The following is an 18,349-nucleotide window of genomic DNA, read 5'->3' as shown; positions in this document are numbered from 1 at the left end:
CGCACTGCTGGGCCTCAGCTAGGCCTTGCCTAGAGCAATGAAAATTCCAGCCTCAACGTCCAGGACGGCACTGTTGGCGCTTCCATTTTTTTCCTTCCCGGTGTCTCTTCGGGAACTTCAATGGCTGGCACCATGCTTGGCGCGCAGCGCTCCATCCTCTGCTGGGGAAGCGGAAAGGGAGTGGCCTCCCGGCCCTGCCCTCCTAGTGGATCTCTACCAGCCCTTCCCACCCAGCATCCCAGAGCCAAGGCGTCCTGGGAGGAAGGAGGTTGCACCCTAGCCCTGCCTCCCCCAGGCTTGCTGGCGGACCCTGGCTGTCCCCTGTGCCTGGAGGCCCCCCTCCAGGCCTCGCTGAGGTCCCCCGCGCCGGGAAGGCAGGCAGCCACGCGCTGCCGGAGCCTGCGAGGCGCGGTGGGCGGTTGGCCGGCCGCTGGCTGCTACCAGTCGCGAGTCCCCGAGGCCCTGCGCCGGGTGCCTGGCCGAAGGGTCCCCTCTCCGGGCATCTTTCCCTTGGCGTCGTCGGTGGCCTGGGCCTGGCTCGGTGGGACTGTCTCTGGACGCGCGGAGCAGCTCTGCGCCAACCGTAGACATGAGTTCGACTCCGGGGCTGCCCACTCCGGGGGCCTCCCTGGCCCTGCGGGTGTCCTTCGTGGACGTGCATCCCGAGGTGATCCCGGTGCAGCTGTGGGGACTGGTGGGCCAGCGGCGGGAAGAGTACGTGCGGCTGAGCCAGGAGATCCAGGAGGCCGCAGCCACGCGCGGCCCGTGGGCTCTGGGTGGGGCCTCGGCATCGCCGGGAGAGCTGTGCCTGGTGCAGGTGGGGCTCATGTGGCACCGCTGCCGCGTGGTCAGCCGCCAGGCGCAGGACAGCCGCGTCTTCCTGCTGGATGAGGGCCGCACCATCACGGCCGGCGCGGGCTCGCTGGCCCCGGGGCGCAGCGAGTTCTTCCACCTGCCCTCTGAGGTGCTGGGCTGTGTGCTGGCCGGCCTGGTGCCCACGGGCGGCGGTGGCACCGGCGGCGGCGAACCCCAGCACTGGTCCCCTAGCGCTGTGGACTTCCTTAGCAACCTGCAGGGTAAGGAGGTGCACGGACGAGTCCTGGACGTGCTGCTCCTCCATCGCCTGGTGCTGCTGGAGGTGCCCATGGTGTCTCAGCAGATGGAGGAACTGGGCCTGGCCAGGCAGGTGCCCGACAGTCTCTTCTGTTCCCTGCTCAAACGTTACCTGACTGCGACTGGGCTGGGCTGCTCCGGAGCAGCTCCGGTTCTCCCGCGAGCGGCCCCCAAACAAGAGCATCCTGGGTTGGATTACTTCTATCCCCAACTGCAGCTGGGAGTGACGGAGCCTGTGGTCGTAACCCAAGTGTGCCATCCCCACCGCATTCACTGCCAGCTCCGGAGCCTCTCGCAGGAGATCCACCGCCTCTCTGAGAGCATGGCCCAGGTATATCGGGCGTCCACGGGGATAGAGGATGATAGTGCCACCTGGGAGGCGAGGGAGGAGAGCCCAGACAAGCCGGGGTCTCCATGTGCCTCCTGTGGCTTAGATGGACAGTGGTACCGGGCTCTCTTGCTTGAGACGTTCAGGCCTCAGCGCTGTGCCCAGGTGCTTCACGTCGATTATGGAAGGAAAGAGTTAGTGAGCTGCAGCAGCCTTCGATACTTGCTGCCTGAGTATTTTCGAATGCCCGTGGTGACCTACCCTTGTGCTCTGTATGGACTCTGGGACTGTGGGAGAGGCTGGTCTCGGTCACAAGTAGGTGATTTGAAAGCTCTGATCCTGGGCCAAGCGTTGAATGCAAAGATTGAATTTTACTGTTCTTTTGAGCACATGTATTATGTGACCCTGTACGGGGAAGATGGAATTAATCTCAACAGCGTGTTCGGAGTACAGTCCTGTTGCTTGGCGGACCGATTTCTTCAGAGCCAGGGGATAGAGGAGGAAGAGGAGGAGGACGGTGACATGGAAGTGACATTTCAGTCTCAGTCCCCGGCTGAGGAGATGGAGGAGGAAGTTTCCCTCCCGTCCTTAAGGTCCATCAGCTTGAAGATGAACGCCTTCTATGATGCCCAGGTGGAGTTTGTTAAGAGCCCTTCTGAGTTCTGGATTCGCCTCAGAAAGCACAAGAACACCTTCAGCAAGCTGCTGAAGAGAATGTGCAGCTTCTACTCTTCGGCTAGTAAGCTGGACGGTGTTGTTCTGAAACCTGAACCCGAGGACGTCTGCTGTGTCAAGTGGAAAGAGAACGGCTACTACCGCGCCATGGTCACCCGCTTAGACAGCAAGAGCGTGGATGTGTTCTTGGTAGACCGGGGCAATTCCGAGAACGTGGACTGGTGTGACGTCAGGATGTTGCTGCCTCAGTTCAGGCAGCTACCGATCCTGGCTCTGAAGTGCTCTCTGGCTGACATCTGGCCTTTGGGGAAAACTTGGAGCCAGGAAGCAATTTCATTTTTTAAAAAGACAGTACTCCACAAAGAATTAGTGGTCCACATTCTGGATAAGCAGGATCGTCAGTACGTCATAGAGATTCTTGATGAGTCCAGAACAGGGGAGGCAAACATCAGCAAAGTCATCGCTCAAGCTGGATATGCCAAGTACCAGGAATTTGAAACAAAAGAAAACGTCAGACTCAGTGCCCACTCCCCGGGGCATGTGTCAAGTCATTTTATGGCAGACACTAGCAAAATATCTTCTACCGAGAACGTGGAAGGAGAACAGAAAGACAATAAAACTGTATCCCTCTCAGAAGCTTTGGTCGACACAGGAAGCCTTTCGAATGTTCCCTCCGGACAGAGTGGACAGGACAAAGAGAAGGGAACAACTGATTCTTCTCTCCTTAGGCTGAATTCCCTGGAAAGGAAGCCAGACTGCTGCGGTAAAGGAGAGCTGGAAGTGGGCAGTACGATCGAAGTCAAGGTGTCTCACATTGAAAACCCTGGCTCCTTCTGGTGTCAGTTGACGGGGGATGCACAGAAATTCAGAACTCTGATGTGCAATATTGAAGACTACTGCAAGAGTGAGCCGGCTCCCTATGAGGGGGACACGCGCGCTTGTCTGGCCAAGCGAACAGCCAGCGGAAGATGGTCCAGGGCCCTGATTAGCGGCGCCCAGTCCTTGGAGCACATCAGAGTGGTATTTGTAGACTATGGAGACAAGGAAGTGGTATCTATGAAGAACATACTCTCGGTTAGTGATGCGTTTCTCAAGGTTAGAGCGCAGGCATTTCGGTGCAGTCTTTATAATTTAATTCAGCCCACTGGTGACAATCCGTTTGTTTGGGATGACAAGGCGGTACAGGCCTTTAGCGGGTTTATAGATAACGCTTGGCAGAATAACTTAGAATTAAAATGTACCATCTTCGCGTTGGCGTCAAGGGATGATGAAGAGTGGTTCAGTGTTGTGGACTTGCTAACGCCCTTTCAGAGTGCCTGCCATTTTTTGGTAGAGAAGAGACTGGCTAGGCCTGTAAAGCTCCAGAAGCCTTTGGAACCCTCTGTTCAGCTACGTTCTTACTACTATTCTACACATGACCTGAAAATCGGAAGTGAAGAATTGGTGTACGTAACGCATGTTGAGGACCCTTGGACATTTTATTGCCAACTCGCAAGAAATACAAATATTTTAGAACAATTGTCATACAACATTGTGCAGCTAAGTAAAGCCTTGGTGAATTTAAAAGCATCCACCTTGATCCCTGGGACGTTGTGCCTTGCCAAATATACTGATGGAAACTGGTATAGGGGAATAATAATAGAAAAAGAGCCGTATAAAGTCTTCTTTGTTGACTTTGGGAACACTTACATAGCAAGTGATCATCTGCTCCCGATCCCTCGAGATGCCTACGATGTTTTACTTTTACCTATGCAAGCTGTTAAATGTTCGTTATCTGACATTCCTCATCATATGCCAGAAGAAGTTCCAGCGTGGTTTCAGGAGACTGTGTTAGATAAGTCATTGAAGGCTTTAGTCGTAGCAAAAGACCCAGATGGGAGACTGATTATAGAGCTCTATGATGAAGGTATCCAAATTAATGCTAGTATTAATGAGAAGCTAGGGCTCCTTGGTTACAAAAGCAGCACAAGAAAAAAAGACAAGGAGAATGAAATAATCCTCTGCGTGACCAAAACCCTTGAAGATAAGAAAGAGAACATGACGTCATCATCTACAGAGTATTTGAGTAAGTCGGGAAAGAGCAAATCACACAGTGGAAAGATGATGGGGGAATCGTGCAGACCCAAGATCAGCCCAGCATGTAAGGAGCTCAAATATTCACAGGGCTCGACGAAGGCTAACCTAGTCACATACCAGGACTCTGTGGGAAACAAGAATGATGGAGGGTTTCCATTAGCCGGAGAAAAAAAAGAAGATGCGTTTGCCAGCTCACCTGTGAGTGCCACCACACTCGACTCCACCCTTCCTGACAGAAGAATGGGGGAACCTGGCAGCAAAGATGAGCCTCCTCCAAAGTTCTGTGAATTCCCACAAAAGACGATAGCCCCTGGTTTTAAGACCTCCATCTATGTCTCGCATATTAATGACCTTTCAGATTTTTACATCCAGCTGATAGAAGATGAAGCTGAGATCAATGGTCTTTCAGAGAGATTAAATGATGTCAGAACAAGACCCCAGTGTCACACAGGTCCGCCTTGGCAAAGTGGGGATGTGATATGTGCCATTTTCCCAGAAGATAACTTATGGTACCGAGCAGCGGTCCTGGAACAACAACCCAATGACCTTCTCTCGGTGCAGTTTATAGATTATGGCAACATGTCTGTGGTCCACACCAGCAGAACAGGTAAGCTTGGCCCCGCCGAGGCCATGTTACCGACACTGTGCCTCCATTGCTCCTTAAGGGGGTTTTGGGTACCGGATGTAGTAAGTTGTAAGGAAATGGTGGGCTACTTTTCCCAAAGGACGGATGAGGCTCGGATAAGATGTGAATTTGTTAAATTCCAAGGCATCTGGGAAGTGATTCTCTCGGATGAGCATGGAGTCATCGCTGAAGATCTGATTAGCATGTTTCCATTCAGTGAAAAATCCCAAATGGGGCTTACCACCATCACAAAAGGGGACTGTTCGAAGTCTGCCAACAAACCCAACATTGACACTTCCGTGTTTCTTAACTGGTATAATCCCAAAATGAAGTTGATAAGAGCCTATGCCACCATGGTAGACGGACCTGAATACTTTTGGTGTCAGTTTGCCAATTCTGAGAAGCTGCAGTATTTGGAAACGGAGGTTCACAGTGCGGCAAAGCAGCTGGCAGAACTCAGAAGCTGTACTCAGTGTCCCCAAATCGGAGATCCGTGTATCGTGAGGTGCCGAGAAGATGGACATTATTACAGAGCCCTCATCACGAATATAAGTGAAGATCACCTCGTGTCTGTCCGGCTTGTGGACTTCGGGAACGTGGAGGACTGTGTGGACCCCAAAGCGCTTTGGAGCATCCCACCTGAACTTCTGTCGGTCCCCATGCAAGCATTCCCATGCTGCCTTTCTGGATTCAATGTCTCTGGCAGTACATGCCCCCGAGAGGGAAAAAATTACTTTTATGAGATAGTTACACAAGGTGTATTGGAAATAACAATATTGGACATCAGAAGGGACGTTTGTGACATCCCCTTAGCAGTTGTGGAGCTGAGAAGCAAAGGCAAGAGCCTCAGTGAGAAGATGAGGAAATATGCTAAGATGGGCGCTCCCAAGAGTGACCTGTACTATGAGAAGCCTGGCGCGGAGAGGAAGGGAGGCCTCGGGCCCACCAGTCCCGACCTGGGCCTCAAGAAACCAAGTCATAAAATGGCACAAGAGAAGCCCTTGTATGTGGAATCCCGGGCAGATGAGCTCTCGGAGAGTCTTGAAAAAGATTTAAACATTGTAACCAAGTCAAGCAAATTATACGAACCTAGCACCCGGAACATTTTTGAAGCTGTGGAGAACTCCCGCAAAGGTAAAATGGGTCCCGAGAGGCTGGAAGGTACCGTGGATTACCCTTTTGTGGACAGAGCCAAGTTTGAGGATAACTGCCTCATTGCAGGGTTTAACCCAATAATGTCCCATGCTAGTGAGCCGAAAGAGTTACTGGAACTGAATTCACTAGAGATCCCACTCTCCCCCGATGACGATGACGAATGCAAAGAATTCTTGGAACTGGAATCCATTGAGTTGCAGCACTCCCCTGTCGGGGAGGAAGAGAAAGAGGAGCTGGGACTGGGGCCTCCCCTGGCTCCCCTGTCCCCAGGCAGTGAGGCCGGGGCCGCCCTGGAGCCCTTTATGGTGCAGCTTCCCCTGGACTGCGAGGCCGAGAAGCCGCTGGACATCGAACTCCCCACGCCCCAGCTGTCTCTGGAGGACAGTCTGAGTCCTCTGTCGGCCACGGTCAGTTCGAACAGCCCCGAGGCCCGGTGTGCCGAGGAGGAGGGGAGAAAGTCGAGCTGTGAGGTCTCCTCTGATGATGGCCACAGCATGTCACCACTCCTCCACCACGGGAAGAGCGGAGATTCCCCCACACCTGACGACATGAACCTGTTTGAAGAGGAGTTTCCACGCTTTGAGAACAGAGATGACACTGCCTCCTTGGCACCTTTGTTCTCCGAGGAGGAAGCCAGAGACGGAAGGAAGTGTGAGAGCGCTGTACCAGGTATGTTGCTCTCTTTCAACTTGAAGTCTTTCTGTGGTTCTTGTTTTTTTGTTTAAAGGGGTGGCAGGTAGCTATTGTGTGAGGTACAGTTTTTACGAAACGTTAATGCAAGGAAGGCATTCAGATTTGAATTTTATGAAGGGCATTTGCACACACGGAGGCACATACACATAAATGAAATACTTTAAAAAATAAGCAAAATGCCTAAAGTCTGTGTCTTAAAAGGACAATCCCATGTAAACCGTAAGGAATCTAATCTTTTAAGATATGTTCAGAATGGGTGAGTCTTTGCCAGATATATTTCATATAGATGGCTAACATCAGAAATAGACAAAGATCTTTAAAAATTAAACATTAAAAAAATACCCACAAAATTTTCCAATCAACAGCTTGGCCAATTGACTGAGTAGACAATTCTCATAAGAAGAGACAGAAAACATTTCAACACATTTAACGTTCTTGGCCATCAGGGAAAATGCAAATTGAAAGTACTTTGAAATCCCTTATCCCAGTAAGAATGGCTGTCGTCAGGAAACACATGTCAGCCAGTGCTGGCTGCGATGGATGGGGAGACTTGATCATTGCTAGTGGGGGTGTAAACCGGCCGAGCCACTATAGAAATTGATAGGAGGATTTCTCAAAAAGTTAAAAATAGAACTGCCGTATGTTACAGCCCTCCTTGGGCATATACCCAAGGGGCTCCTAAGTCCTCCCACACAGTCTTGCTGTCTTGATTAGAGTTGCATGATAAAACACCATGAGCAAAAGCAACTTGGGGAGGAAAAGTGTTTACTTTGTTTTATAGCTTGTCATCCATCATCCTCCAGACAGGAGCTGATCCAGAGGCTACAGAGGAGTGCTGCCTACTGGCTTGCTCCCCATGGCTTGCTCACCAGCCCAGGGGTGGCATCACCCCCAATGGGCTGGGCCCTCTCACGTCACCAGGCTTGCCCACAGGCACATCTTATGGAGGCGTTTTCTCAGCTGGGAGTCCCTCTTAGCAAATTACTCTAGCTTGTGTTGACATAAAACTAGCCAGCAGACTTGCTTATCCATGTTTATTGCTGCATTTATTCACAAAAAGCTATGAATGCGTCAACCTGGATGTCCAGCAGTAGACATGTGGTAAATATACTCAATGGGATTTTATTTAGCGACAAAGAAAAATGAAAGCATGACGTTTTCAGGAAACTGGATGGAACTGGAGAACATTATGTTAAGCTAAGTAGCCCAGACTCAAAAAGAAAAATACCTTGTATTCTTTTTTTCACATGTGTATCCAAGACTTTAATTTTCATATGTGTATGTATGGTAGGGTACAGGCCATGAAACTACAACACTTTCGCTAATAGTACAGTACCAGCTTTTAGTAGTAATTTTAAGCATTAGAGGTCAAATTTAATGGTGGTTTTTAGTTTTATTATTTGGGCGACGTGGTTAGGATTGTATGGATTCAGGACCCCATATACATCCATATATACATATGTATGAAATACAATATATTTTATACATAATATAGTTGAGGAAAAAGATACATAGAAAATATACTACTATGTGACTTGCATGTTACTGATTAAACAAGGACAGAAAACTTAGACTAGGAAAGAGCTTCTCCTGCATGTCTCACTAAGGTGCTAGGCTATGCACACTGAGTCTTCCTGTATTCAATTTAGCAGTCCAGCTCCAGAACACCTACACTCTGAAAGGCTTCTCTGTTGGATCGAAATGTGTTGTGTGGTCAAGCCTAAGGAACACGTGGTCTAAGTGTGAGATTCTGGAAGTAACCGAAGAAGGAACAAGGGTAAGAGAGAGTGAAGGACTTTATTTCAAGGGGTGCTTGCTATAAGAGCTTTACTAACAACACTAGACTGCCAAAGACCCAGGGAACTATTTGTTTGTCCCTGTTTATTAGTCCCTACTCAGTTCTCCTGTCAACTTAATGAAGTGTGGGAGAATCAAATCTACCACACTTTTTAACGTAAACACTGGCAGGGACTTAGAGTTTATTGTGGTATTATTTTGTTTTGTTTTCTGCAATCTGGAAAACCAGATGTTCTAGGGTCGCTGGCCTGTTCTTTAAATTCGATATTCCTGGGCCTTGCCCTGACTTACCAAGTCTGAATTTCTGGAGGTGGGATTCAAGAATATACATTTTTACACCATTAAGACTGGATAGCTGGGGCTGGAGAGATGGCTCAGTGGTTAAGAGTGTTTGTGCTCTTGTAGAGGAACCCAGCTGGGTTCCCAGCACTCCATCAGACAGCTCACAACCACCGATGGAGCAGATGCCCTCTTCTGGCCTGAGTTGGCCCTGCTTGTATGTGGTGCACATACAGACAAGCAGATACACACAGGCACAAATAAATCAACAAATCTTAAAATGGAAGAATCACTGTGTAGAACGTACATGAATTTCATTAACATTGTGCAGGCAAACCTCTGTAGAGTCTCTCTGTACTCTCCAGCCTTAGGCATTACTTCATAATCTTTTGTACTATATATAATAGACATCAAACAAACTTTGCATACACAAATACACACACACACACACACACACACACACACACACACACACACGCTTTTGCTTTGGTGTATGTAATAAAGCAGCCCCATTTTCCCTTCATTCCATCCCATCCACCACATGGTTTTTTTGTTTACTTTGTTTGTTTCTTGAGATGGGGTTTTTCTGTACAGCACTGGCTGGCTTCAAACTCAGGGGTCTGACTGCCTCTGCCTCCCAAGTGCTGGGATTAAAGGCGTGCGCCCCCACACCTGGCTTACCACATAATTAATTCCAAATTATCTTTAAAGATTTCTATTAGCCATTTCCTCTTCTGAGAAACACTCTGATATTACTGTGTAGATTTCCCTATAGTTTCAAACTCTACCCCCAAGAAAGAGTGGTATACCTGTAATCTATCTGAATGTTTGCACATGTAGATGCAAACTTGGGGGGCAGCACTGTACATACTACATTCTATTGCACTTACCTGATTGTAGGGTTTTTTTCTATTAAATTTGGAACACTTGAGGTCTAAATTTTAATTATTTTTTATCTGTTAACATAAATACTCAACATGTTTGTACTACTGAGTTTAAAGTATAGGGAAAAAATTAATATAATCTTTTTTTTTTTTTTTTCTTTTGAGGCAATGCCTCATGTAGCCCAGACTGGTCTGAACTCTCCATGTAACAAAAGGTTTCCTTGAGTGGCTGAGCCTCGTCTCCACCTCCCACGTGCTGGGATGACAGGCATGCGTCACCACACCTGGGGGGTTGAGCCTAGACTTGTACATACAAGACAAGCACTTTACCAACCGAGCTGTGTCCCCAGCCCCTGGTGTAATTGTTTTTACCGCTTTATTGTAAGGATTCCTGGGACACATCTATCGCCTACAGTTTGTGGAGCTTGCCTGGTTTTCTGGTTTGGGTTTTGATTTTTACTAAGTGTTCTTTTTCTTCTTGTAGGTTTTGAACCTTTCAAATGGTGTAGAGGAGACAGTAAGCCCCGAGAATGTCTGGAATGGTATCCCCAAGGTAGATAAGAACCCCTCTGAGGTACGACTATGTAAGCATTAACTAATGAAAGCATTGTTGGTTTTTCAAGGCAGTTGGACAAGAACTTCTCAAGGCCCTTGTGTTAAGAAAAACGAAGGGGAAAAAACCTGTATCAACAACAGTTGAAAACATCAGTATCAAAATGTTTCTGGATTGGAGGCCAAGTATCACTTTGAGCAAACTAGTCATTCATGGTTTACTCCTTGCTTTTTCACTTTGAAGTTAAAGAATGAAAAGTGAGTCAGTCGTTGATGGCACACCTTTAATCCCAGCACTAGGGAGGCAGAGGCAGGAGGATCTCTGAGTTTGAGGCTGGCCTGGTCTACAGAGTGAGTTCCAGGATAGCCAGGACTACACAGAGAAACCCTGTCTCAAAAAACCAAAAAAGTTTGATGTTGATACTTGTATATTTTTTTGATGCAAAAAAAAAAAAAAAAATCCAAGAAATAGGACAAAATTTAAAATGAAGTTGCTGGAGATGGCTCAGAGTTGAAGATCACTTGCTGCTCTTGCAGAGGACCTGAGTTGGGTTCTCAGCACCCACGTTTGGCAGCTCATAACTGCATGCAACTCCAGCTCCAGGGGATCTGATGCCCTCTTCTGGTCCCCAAGGACACTTGCACTCATCATGCACACTCCCGCACAGACACACATAAACAAAAGAAATATTTTTAAAAATGTAAAAACAAAAAAGTAGCAGCCCCTTGCGGTCAACCCTCCGCAGAGCCCAGCAGGCTGGTGCTTTGGTTCCCCTCACACCATCTACCGTTTACATTGAATTTTAAGTATTTCTTACACACACACACACACACACACACACACACACACACACACAGCAAACACAGGTGATGCTGCAGCCTGGGGCACTGTAGTCTGTAGAGGATGATGATGGTGAGCAATCTCCACAGCCATCAGGATGTGTCCCTGGGTGTTGAAGTTGGTTGTGTTTGGATGGTTGGATTTGAACTCCTTACTTCTGACAGTTCCAATGCCTGGTCATCACTTGGCGTCTATCGATTGTCTTTTCCCTGGAGAAATGATTCAGGTTTCCCTACTGGTTTGTGAGCCGAGTCATTCTGGGTTATGTCCTGAGCATTTTGAATCTTATAAGACCCGGGTCCTGTAAATACCCTCTGGAGAAGACTGAGGTTTTTGTTTCAGTGATTGGCAGAGGTTCCTGCTGTAAATTCCACCTGTCCATGGCTGACGGTTCCTATGTCAGTTCAGGTTTCAAAGCCTGTGCCTTATTGCTCAGGTCTGCTCAGTACTTCAGCTACTCAGGGGCCAATCTGGAGCTTACGTGATGGTAGACAGGTGTGAGAGACTCCTGGGCAGCTTCTTCCAAGCACAACACAGGGCGGTTCTGAGACTTGGCCTTAGCTCATTCTTGGTGTTGGGGTTAAGACTGAGATTCCGCCCTGCTGTGTCACCTGGTGGATGTGGAGGGCATACATGCATGTGTATGCACAAGCACATGGAATACAGAGGTCAGCCTCGTGTTCCTCAGGAGCCACCCAGCCTGGTGGTTTTTGTTTGTTTTGAGACAGGGTCTCTCATTGGGAACTGGGGCTCTTCAGTTTGGCTCTGCTGACCAGACAGCAGGCTTCAGGTTGCTGCCTCCCTCTGCCCCTGTCTACAAAGGAATTACAAGCATGCTCCTCCACACCCAGCTTTTTATAGGAATGTTATTGATCGAACTCAGGTCTGTAGTGAGTCTTTCTCTGTCCTGCTAACCAGCTCCCAAATCACTACACAGACTTACTACTTATGAAAGCTTGGCAGATAGCATAGGCTTGTTTCTAACTAGCTCTTATAACTTAAATTAACCCATTTCTATTAATTTACATGCTGCCACATGGCTCTTGGCTTGTTACCTCATCTCCTACATGCCATGCTTCCTCCGCATCTACTTACAACTCCACCCTTCTTCTTCTCCTCCTCCTCCTCCTCTTCCTCCTTCTCCTCCTCCTCCTCCTCCTCCTCCTCCTCCTCCTCCTCCATGCCTGGAAATCCTGCCTGGCTATTGGCTGTACAGCTTTTTATTAAACCAATCACAGTGACATATCTTCACACAGGCCTGCCCTCAGTGTGGAGGCAGTATAGGTGGGAACGGGGAATGAAACTCCCACCTGCCGTGAATCCCAGTTTTTCTCATTGTCGGTGTCAACCTTTTTTTTTTTTTTTTTGATTTATTTATTTATTATGTACACAGAAGAGGGCGCCAGATCTCATTACAGATGGTTGTGAGCCACCATGTGGGTGCTGGGAATTGAACTCAGGACCTCTGGAAGAGCAGTCAGTTCTCTTAACCTCTGAGCCATCTCTCCAGCCCCGGTGTCAACCTTTTACTTTTGACATTTGCATTTGCTTTATTTTCATTGTGTCCAGAAGTGTCAGTTGTGATCAGTAGAGGAGAGAAGTTAGGGAGCTCAGTCCATATTGGCTACCACCGGAAGGCCATAAGGCATTGACAGTGAAAGCATTGAATTTCACTCTTTACCCCTCTTTGTGAAACCACAACAGCCTGTCACAATTTTCCTCCATTTCTTTCCCCCTTCTGGTTGGATCCAACTATGAATTTCGAAGAGTCCATACTCAAATATAGATATGTAGAATTCTACTTGGATAAAATACCCTGTAGCAGGCGAAGCAGGGTGGGAGAACTTATTTAGGAATACCTAAATGGGACATTCAGCCAGGCAGTGGTGGTGCACACCTTTGATCCCAGCACTCGGGAGGCAGAGGCAGATGGATCTCTGTGAGTTTGAGGCCAGCCTGGGCTACCGAGTGAGTTCCAGGACAGCCAGAGCTAAACAGAGAAACCTTGTCTCGAAAAAGCAAATGAAAAAAAAAAAAAACCCTAAATGGGACATTCATAGACACAATTGCTGGTGGCATTAACTAGGCCAATTAGCAGATACTGAGAAACTACTTAGGAGAAAAGTGTCAGCATTGTTTGATTTGGTTACTAATGGGACTTAAATGGTCCTCTCTGTAATGCGAGTGAGCTCAGATAATACCCACTTACAAATGAGTATCCTGAGTCACTCAGCTGTGCATGACTTTACGATACACAAAGCCATTAGTCTCTAGGTGTCTCTCTGATTTTTTTTAAAGAATTTTTATCTGAATGATTAATTTTATCACAAAATGTCTGACTAATAAGTTTCACTTGCACACAATGCTATCAGTTATTGAAGAGACCATAATCATTAATAACATTAATAGTCTCACCATGAACAGCAGCTATTTGAAGAGTGATGGCCCATTTCCCCCTTTTTTTTCAAAGCTTGGCTTGTATTTTTTCTTTTTTCTTTTTTTTTTCAGTCCCCTGAGAGTTTCATGCAATGTGTGTTGATCATAGTCACCCCCTCCCCCCAGCTCTCCCCAAATCCACTCCCCTTCCCCGCCCACCCAGCTTTGAATCCCTTTTGTTTTATCCCCTTCAAGGCTGTTTTGTGCTGGCCAGGTGTCCTGGGTGTGTGGTTTTCCCCGGGGCATAGTTGACTTAGCAGAGGCTAGGCTCTCAGAGAAAACTGTCTCTCCCACTTGTCACTGTCCCCCTGGCTGGGGGTGGGCTTTAAGGTCCAACACCCATCTCCGTGCTGGGTTTGGTCTAACTCGGGTTTGCATAGGGCTTGTGCATGCTGTCTTAAGATCCTGTGAGGGCAGCTGCCCTGCTGTGTTCCGAACACACGTGTGATCATGCACTGCCTTCGGCTCTTACACTCTTTCTGTCCCCTCTTCTATGATCCCCAAGTTTGGAAGCAGGAGGTACGGTATGATGTTCCCTATAGAGGCCAGGTATACTGCACCTTCCCAGGCTGCCCTGCACTCCCTAAATAGTGGAGGATGACCTTGAACTTCTGATACTCTGTCTCCCCCAAGTACTGAACTACAGGTGCACACTAGCACACCCGTTTGTACACACGCCCTCTCCTTCCTTCATCGGACAAAGTTGCCAGGGTTGGGAGAGCATACATCCAGGAAAGGGTACTCCCTTGCCTGTGTGGAATGCTCTGGCAGAGATGTGCCAGGGAGGGAGAGGTTGGCAAACAGAAGGCGTGTTTTTGATCCCAACCCCTGGCTCAGAAAGCAAACCATGATAACTCATCAGGGGTGCATTTTCCCACTTATCCTCATCCGTGGTGAGGTTCTGATTCTAAACTACTGTGTTTACAACGTTAACGATGATAATAACTCCAAGGTTCCATTTGTTAGGCTGGGTTCCAAACCGTGGGAAAGGACCTTCCCTTCATGTCTTCGGATGACACCACTGTCAAAGGTAACCTGGGTGTTTAAAACCACCATGTTGTCACCAGAATTTCCAAGTCCTAAAGACAGACTTACTTTAATCTCTCAACCGAAGTGGTCTGTCTTCTTCTGTGGATGTCAGCAGAACCAGGTGGCGGCGGTAGTGGTGGTGGGAAAACGTTTAAATGTGGTTAATCAGGATCAAGGAGGTTTATTTGTTGAAATGTCAGAGGGAATTTGTTGGTGAATTGAAGAAATCTTGGAAGTTAACTTCCGAACTTGACAAGTCAATGTTGTAAAAGACATGGAATTGTTTTCTCAGGGCAAGCAAGAGGGATCGGTGAGCAGGTTAAGGCACTTACTGCCGGGCCTGAAGACTTGAGTTCAAACCTAGGGACCCACATGGTGAAAGGAGAGACCCCGTATTTGCCAGCTGGCCTCTCCCCTTCACACACATGTGCACGTACCTGGCCATCCTCCCTCATCACACAAAACAATAAATATAATGTAAAAAGTAGGGACTTGCTCAGAACTAGTTTACTTACATATTGAATTTATCTGCCTGTTAATCTTTTGAAATTTCTTTCTGGACATTTATCTTCATCACAAGATGCAGTTGGTTGGGTATTGCCAGAACTTCACATCTCTTTTTCATAAACGGTACACTGGTGGGTAGCCATATGGCTCGGTGGGTATGTAGGCCCACTGCCAAGCCTTGCTGACCTGGGTTCTATCCCTGGATCCCACATGATGTGTTCCAGTTGGCTTTCAATTGCGGTGATAAACACTATGACCAAAAGCAACTTGGGAGGAGAGTAATTTATTTGGGACAGGGCAATCATAGTCCATCATTGAGGAAATTCAGGGCAAGAATTCAGGCAGGAACAGAGGCAGAAATTATGGAGGGATGCTGCTTACTGGCTTGCTCTCCAGTTCAGAGACAAGTTCCTATTCAGCCACTTTTCTTCTACCTCCCAGGACCACCTACCCAGGGCTGGCACCACCCACAGTAGTCTGAGTTCTTCCACATGGATTATTACTCAAGAAAAAGCTCCACACGCTTGCCTGAAGACCCGTCTAATAGAGGCCTTTTCCCAACTGGGTTCCTTCTGCCTGGATGGCCTAACTTGTGTCAAGTTAAAAACAAAAACAAAACCCAAAACCACCCACCTAACCAGTACATGGTCTAAGGAGGAACTGACTCTTGCCAAGTTGTCTCTACTTCCACATATCCCCATTGGGGGTGAGGGGAGTGCACACACACACACACACACACACACACACACACACACACACACACGATAAACTGAAAACAGAATAAGCCAACATGTTGGTTCTTAGAATTGTAGCACATTCAGAATGAAATCTGCACCCTGTGGCTGCAGTAGAATGTGAGAAAAAGCCGGGCTAATCCACAAACTGATTGACCCCCTTGTTACCCTCATTCTAGAAAAATATGAAATTAGCCAGTTTCATAATGTCTTAAAAAAGCGTTGGTACTAGGTACAGAGAGCTGGAGTATTAAAAAGAAGACAACTCATTTCTTAAGAATGATTCTGGGTTCCTCTTAGGATACCCGTCTTCCTTCCTGCCCTGTTATCTCCATGCTTTCTCAGCTCAGACCTTTCTTCTGTTTCAGAGGAGGAATGTGGAGGTGATGCTGATTCGACTCTGCATGTATCGACACGGCCAGTCAGAGGCTGCCTTTCACAAGCCACGTGGTCCCCAGACCAAACTCAAAGCTTGTGACCACTGGAAGTTGTCCTTAGGGGGGGACACAGATCTGTGACGGAAACAACAGATCTCAGGTTGACAAAGCAGCCTGTGTACTGCGGTTTAGAGGTATCTGGGCTTGTCTTTCGGCCTGTAGTCTTCTTGTGTTTCTTCTCAGCCAGGATAATTTATTTTGCTAAACAATTTGCTAACGCATTACTATATTCATAAAAAAGGTATCTTTTCAATATATTGTTTATATTCAAATAGAAAACCCTAGGTTCACAATGGGTGTGACAGGGTGCTACAGGGCGGCACAGCTCTGTTAGCAAGATTTTCAGAACCGCTGTTTTGATTTTGGAGCTTTGCCTCACCAGTCTACTTAGTAGGTAGCTGCTGTTCTGTTTGAACTTGGAAATACACAAACACAACACACGATTTGAATAAAGGTTATCCTGCAGCTGTGGTAGTGTGGTTTGATCTTCTGTCTCTCCTCTGAGGCATGGGTAAGCTTGGTGCTATCAAAACTTAGCTCTGACCTGGTTGTGGCGGCACACACCTTTAACCCCAGCACTCAAGAGACAGGGGCAGCCTTGTGAAATTAAGGACATCCTGGTCTACATATTAAGTTCCAGGCCAGTCAGGGCTGCATAATGAGACCTTGTCAAAAAAAAAAAAAAATTGGAAAAATCAGCCTTTACCTGTGAGTTACCCAGCTGCACGGGCACACATGTGCAGACCAGAAGACGCCTTTGCGAGAGCTCTACTTAACCCAGTGTGGGTCCTGTGGATGGAACCCCGGTCATCAAGAGAGATGGTGGTGGCATCTCTCTTGGGAGATGATGGGAGAGGGAGAGGAGGGAGAGGAGGGAGAGAGAGAGGGCCCCTGAGCTGGTTCTTTACAGGCAATTTCCCATTTTCATTATGAACTCTGGGGTGTATATTAATATTGTCTAGGCTTCATAGAGGAAAAAAAAGACTAAAGCTTTTAGAAAAGTTGATTAATTTGCCTGTGGTCAGTTGAAAACTTTAAGGGACCTGATTAAAATCCTATCCATCTGATTTCAAAGCTCATACTTTGAAGAATTGTTTCCATGGGCTGTGCTCTGGAAAGTGTCCAGAGCCATGTTTATGAGCTGTGTGCTACTTGGTATGTGACCTGGGCAGGCAGTGTACGGTCCTGAAGCCTTGAACTTCACCCATGCCGTAGTGATAAAACCTTCTTGAAGCGTTAAAATTGGGAAGAGGGATCAGGACACGTCTCAGCCATTAAGAGCACTGGCTGCTCTTCCAGAGGGCACTGGTTTGGTTCCCAAGATCCACAAGGCTGCCCATGCATCTGTAACTCCAGTCCAGGGGATCCAGTGCCCTCTTCTGGCCTCTGTTGGCACTGCATGCACATGGTGCAGGGACATAAAGGCAGGCTAATTCTCAGGCACATAAAAGTAAATCTTTTAAAAACTTTTTAAAGATTAGATTTTAAAAAATCACATGGAACATGAAAGGTGCTTGAAATGTGTAAAGCACTTTTCTCTTTTCCTGTGAGAAACGCCCAATGTGCTAGTGCATTTTTTAAACTATAGCTCATTGGATATTTTTCCATTTTTCTCTTTTGAGCATCTGCATAAACCACAAACTTTATAAAAAAGTTTAAAAAAAGTATTCTTGAATAAAAAAAATCCTTTCAGCCACAACACTTAACCACTTCTAAAATAAAAAGGTATGCCTACTGTGAACAGGTTGAAAGTGTGTGTATAGAAATATCAGCTCCTGCTGTCCCAGGGGAACAGTGAGAATTAAGCACCTTCAAGATTGGGCATGGTGGCACATGCCTTCACCCTCAGCACTTCGGAGGCAAAGGAAGGTAGAACCGAGAGTTCAAAGCAAGCCTGGTCTACACGGAGAGTCCTAGGCTAGCCGGGCATACACAGCGAGACCCTGTCTTGAGAACACCAAAACATCAACAACATGTGGGTAAGGTTGCAGTACGTGGGAACGGAGAGGAAGTCACACTGCAGAATGTGGAAGGGGCAGAGAGATGGCTCAGCCGTTAAGAGTGCATACTGTGCTTGCAGAGGACCAGAGTTCGGTTCTCAGCACCCATGGGAGGCAGCTTACAACTGCCTGGATCTCCAGTTCCATGAAACGCAATATCCTCTTCTGGCCTCAACCAGCACCTGCAC

General features: G+C 47.5%; 1 protein-coding gene across 2 annotated transcripts; it reads left to right on the top strand.

Annotated features, from left to right (window-relative positions):
• Positions 1 to 434: 434 nt before the first annotated feature.
• Tdrd6 (tudor domain containing 6) lies at positions 435 to 16,626 on the top strand. Of its 2 annotated transcripts, none has more exons than XM_059243995.1 (5): positions 435 to 6,641; positions 8,315 to 8,442; positions 10,110 to 10,178; positions 14,421 to 14,484; positions 16,093 to 16,626. In XM_059243995.1, exons 1-5 carry the CDS (start codon positions 590 to 592, stop codon positions 16,200 to 16,202), a joined length of 6,423 nt encoding a protein of 2,140 aa, XP_059099978.1. In that variant the 5' UTR covers positions 435 to 589; the 3' UTR covers positions 16,203 to 16,626. The 2 variants fall into 2 exon arrangements, with proteins under 2 accessions (XP_059099978.1, XP_059099977.1); XM_059243994.1 differs by having other exon boundaries at positions 436 to 6,641; positions 10,110 to 10,199.
• The last annotated feature ends 1,723 nt before the right edge of the window (positions 16,627 to 18,349 follow it).

This window comes from Peromyscus eremicus, chromosome 16_21, assembly GCF_949786415.1.
Source record: "Peromyscus eremicus chromosome 16_21, PerEre_H2_v1, whole genome shotgun sequence".
Lineage (NCBI taxonomy): Eukaryota > Metazoa > Chordata > Mammalia > Rodentia > Cricetidae > Peromyscus > Peromyscus eremicus.
Note: the sequence above shows the minus strand (reverse complement) of the source record. Positions and strands in the feature narration are given on the sequence as shown.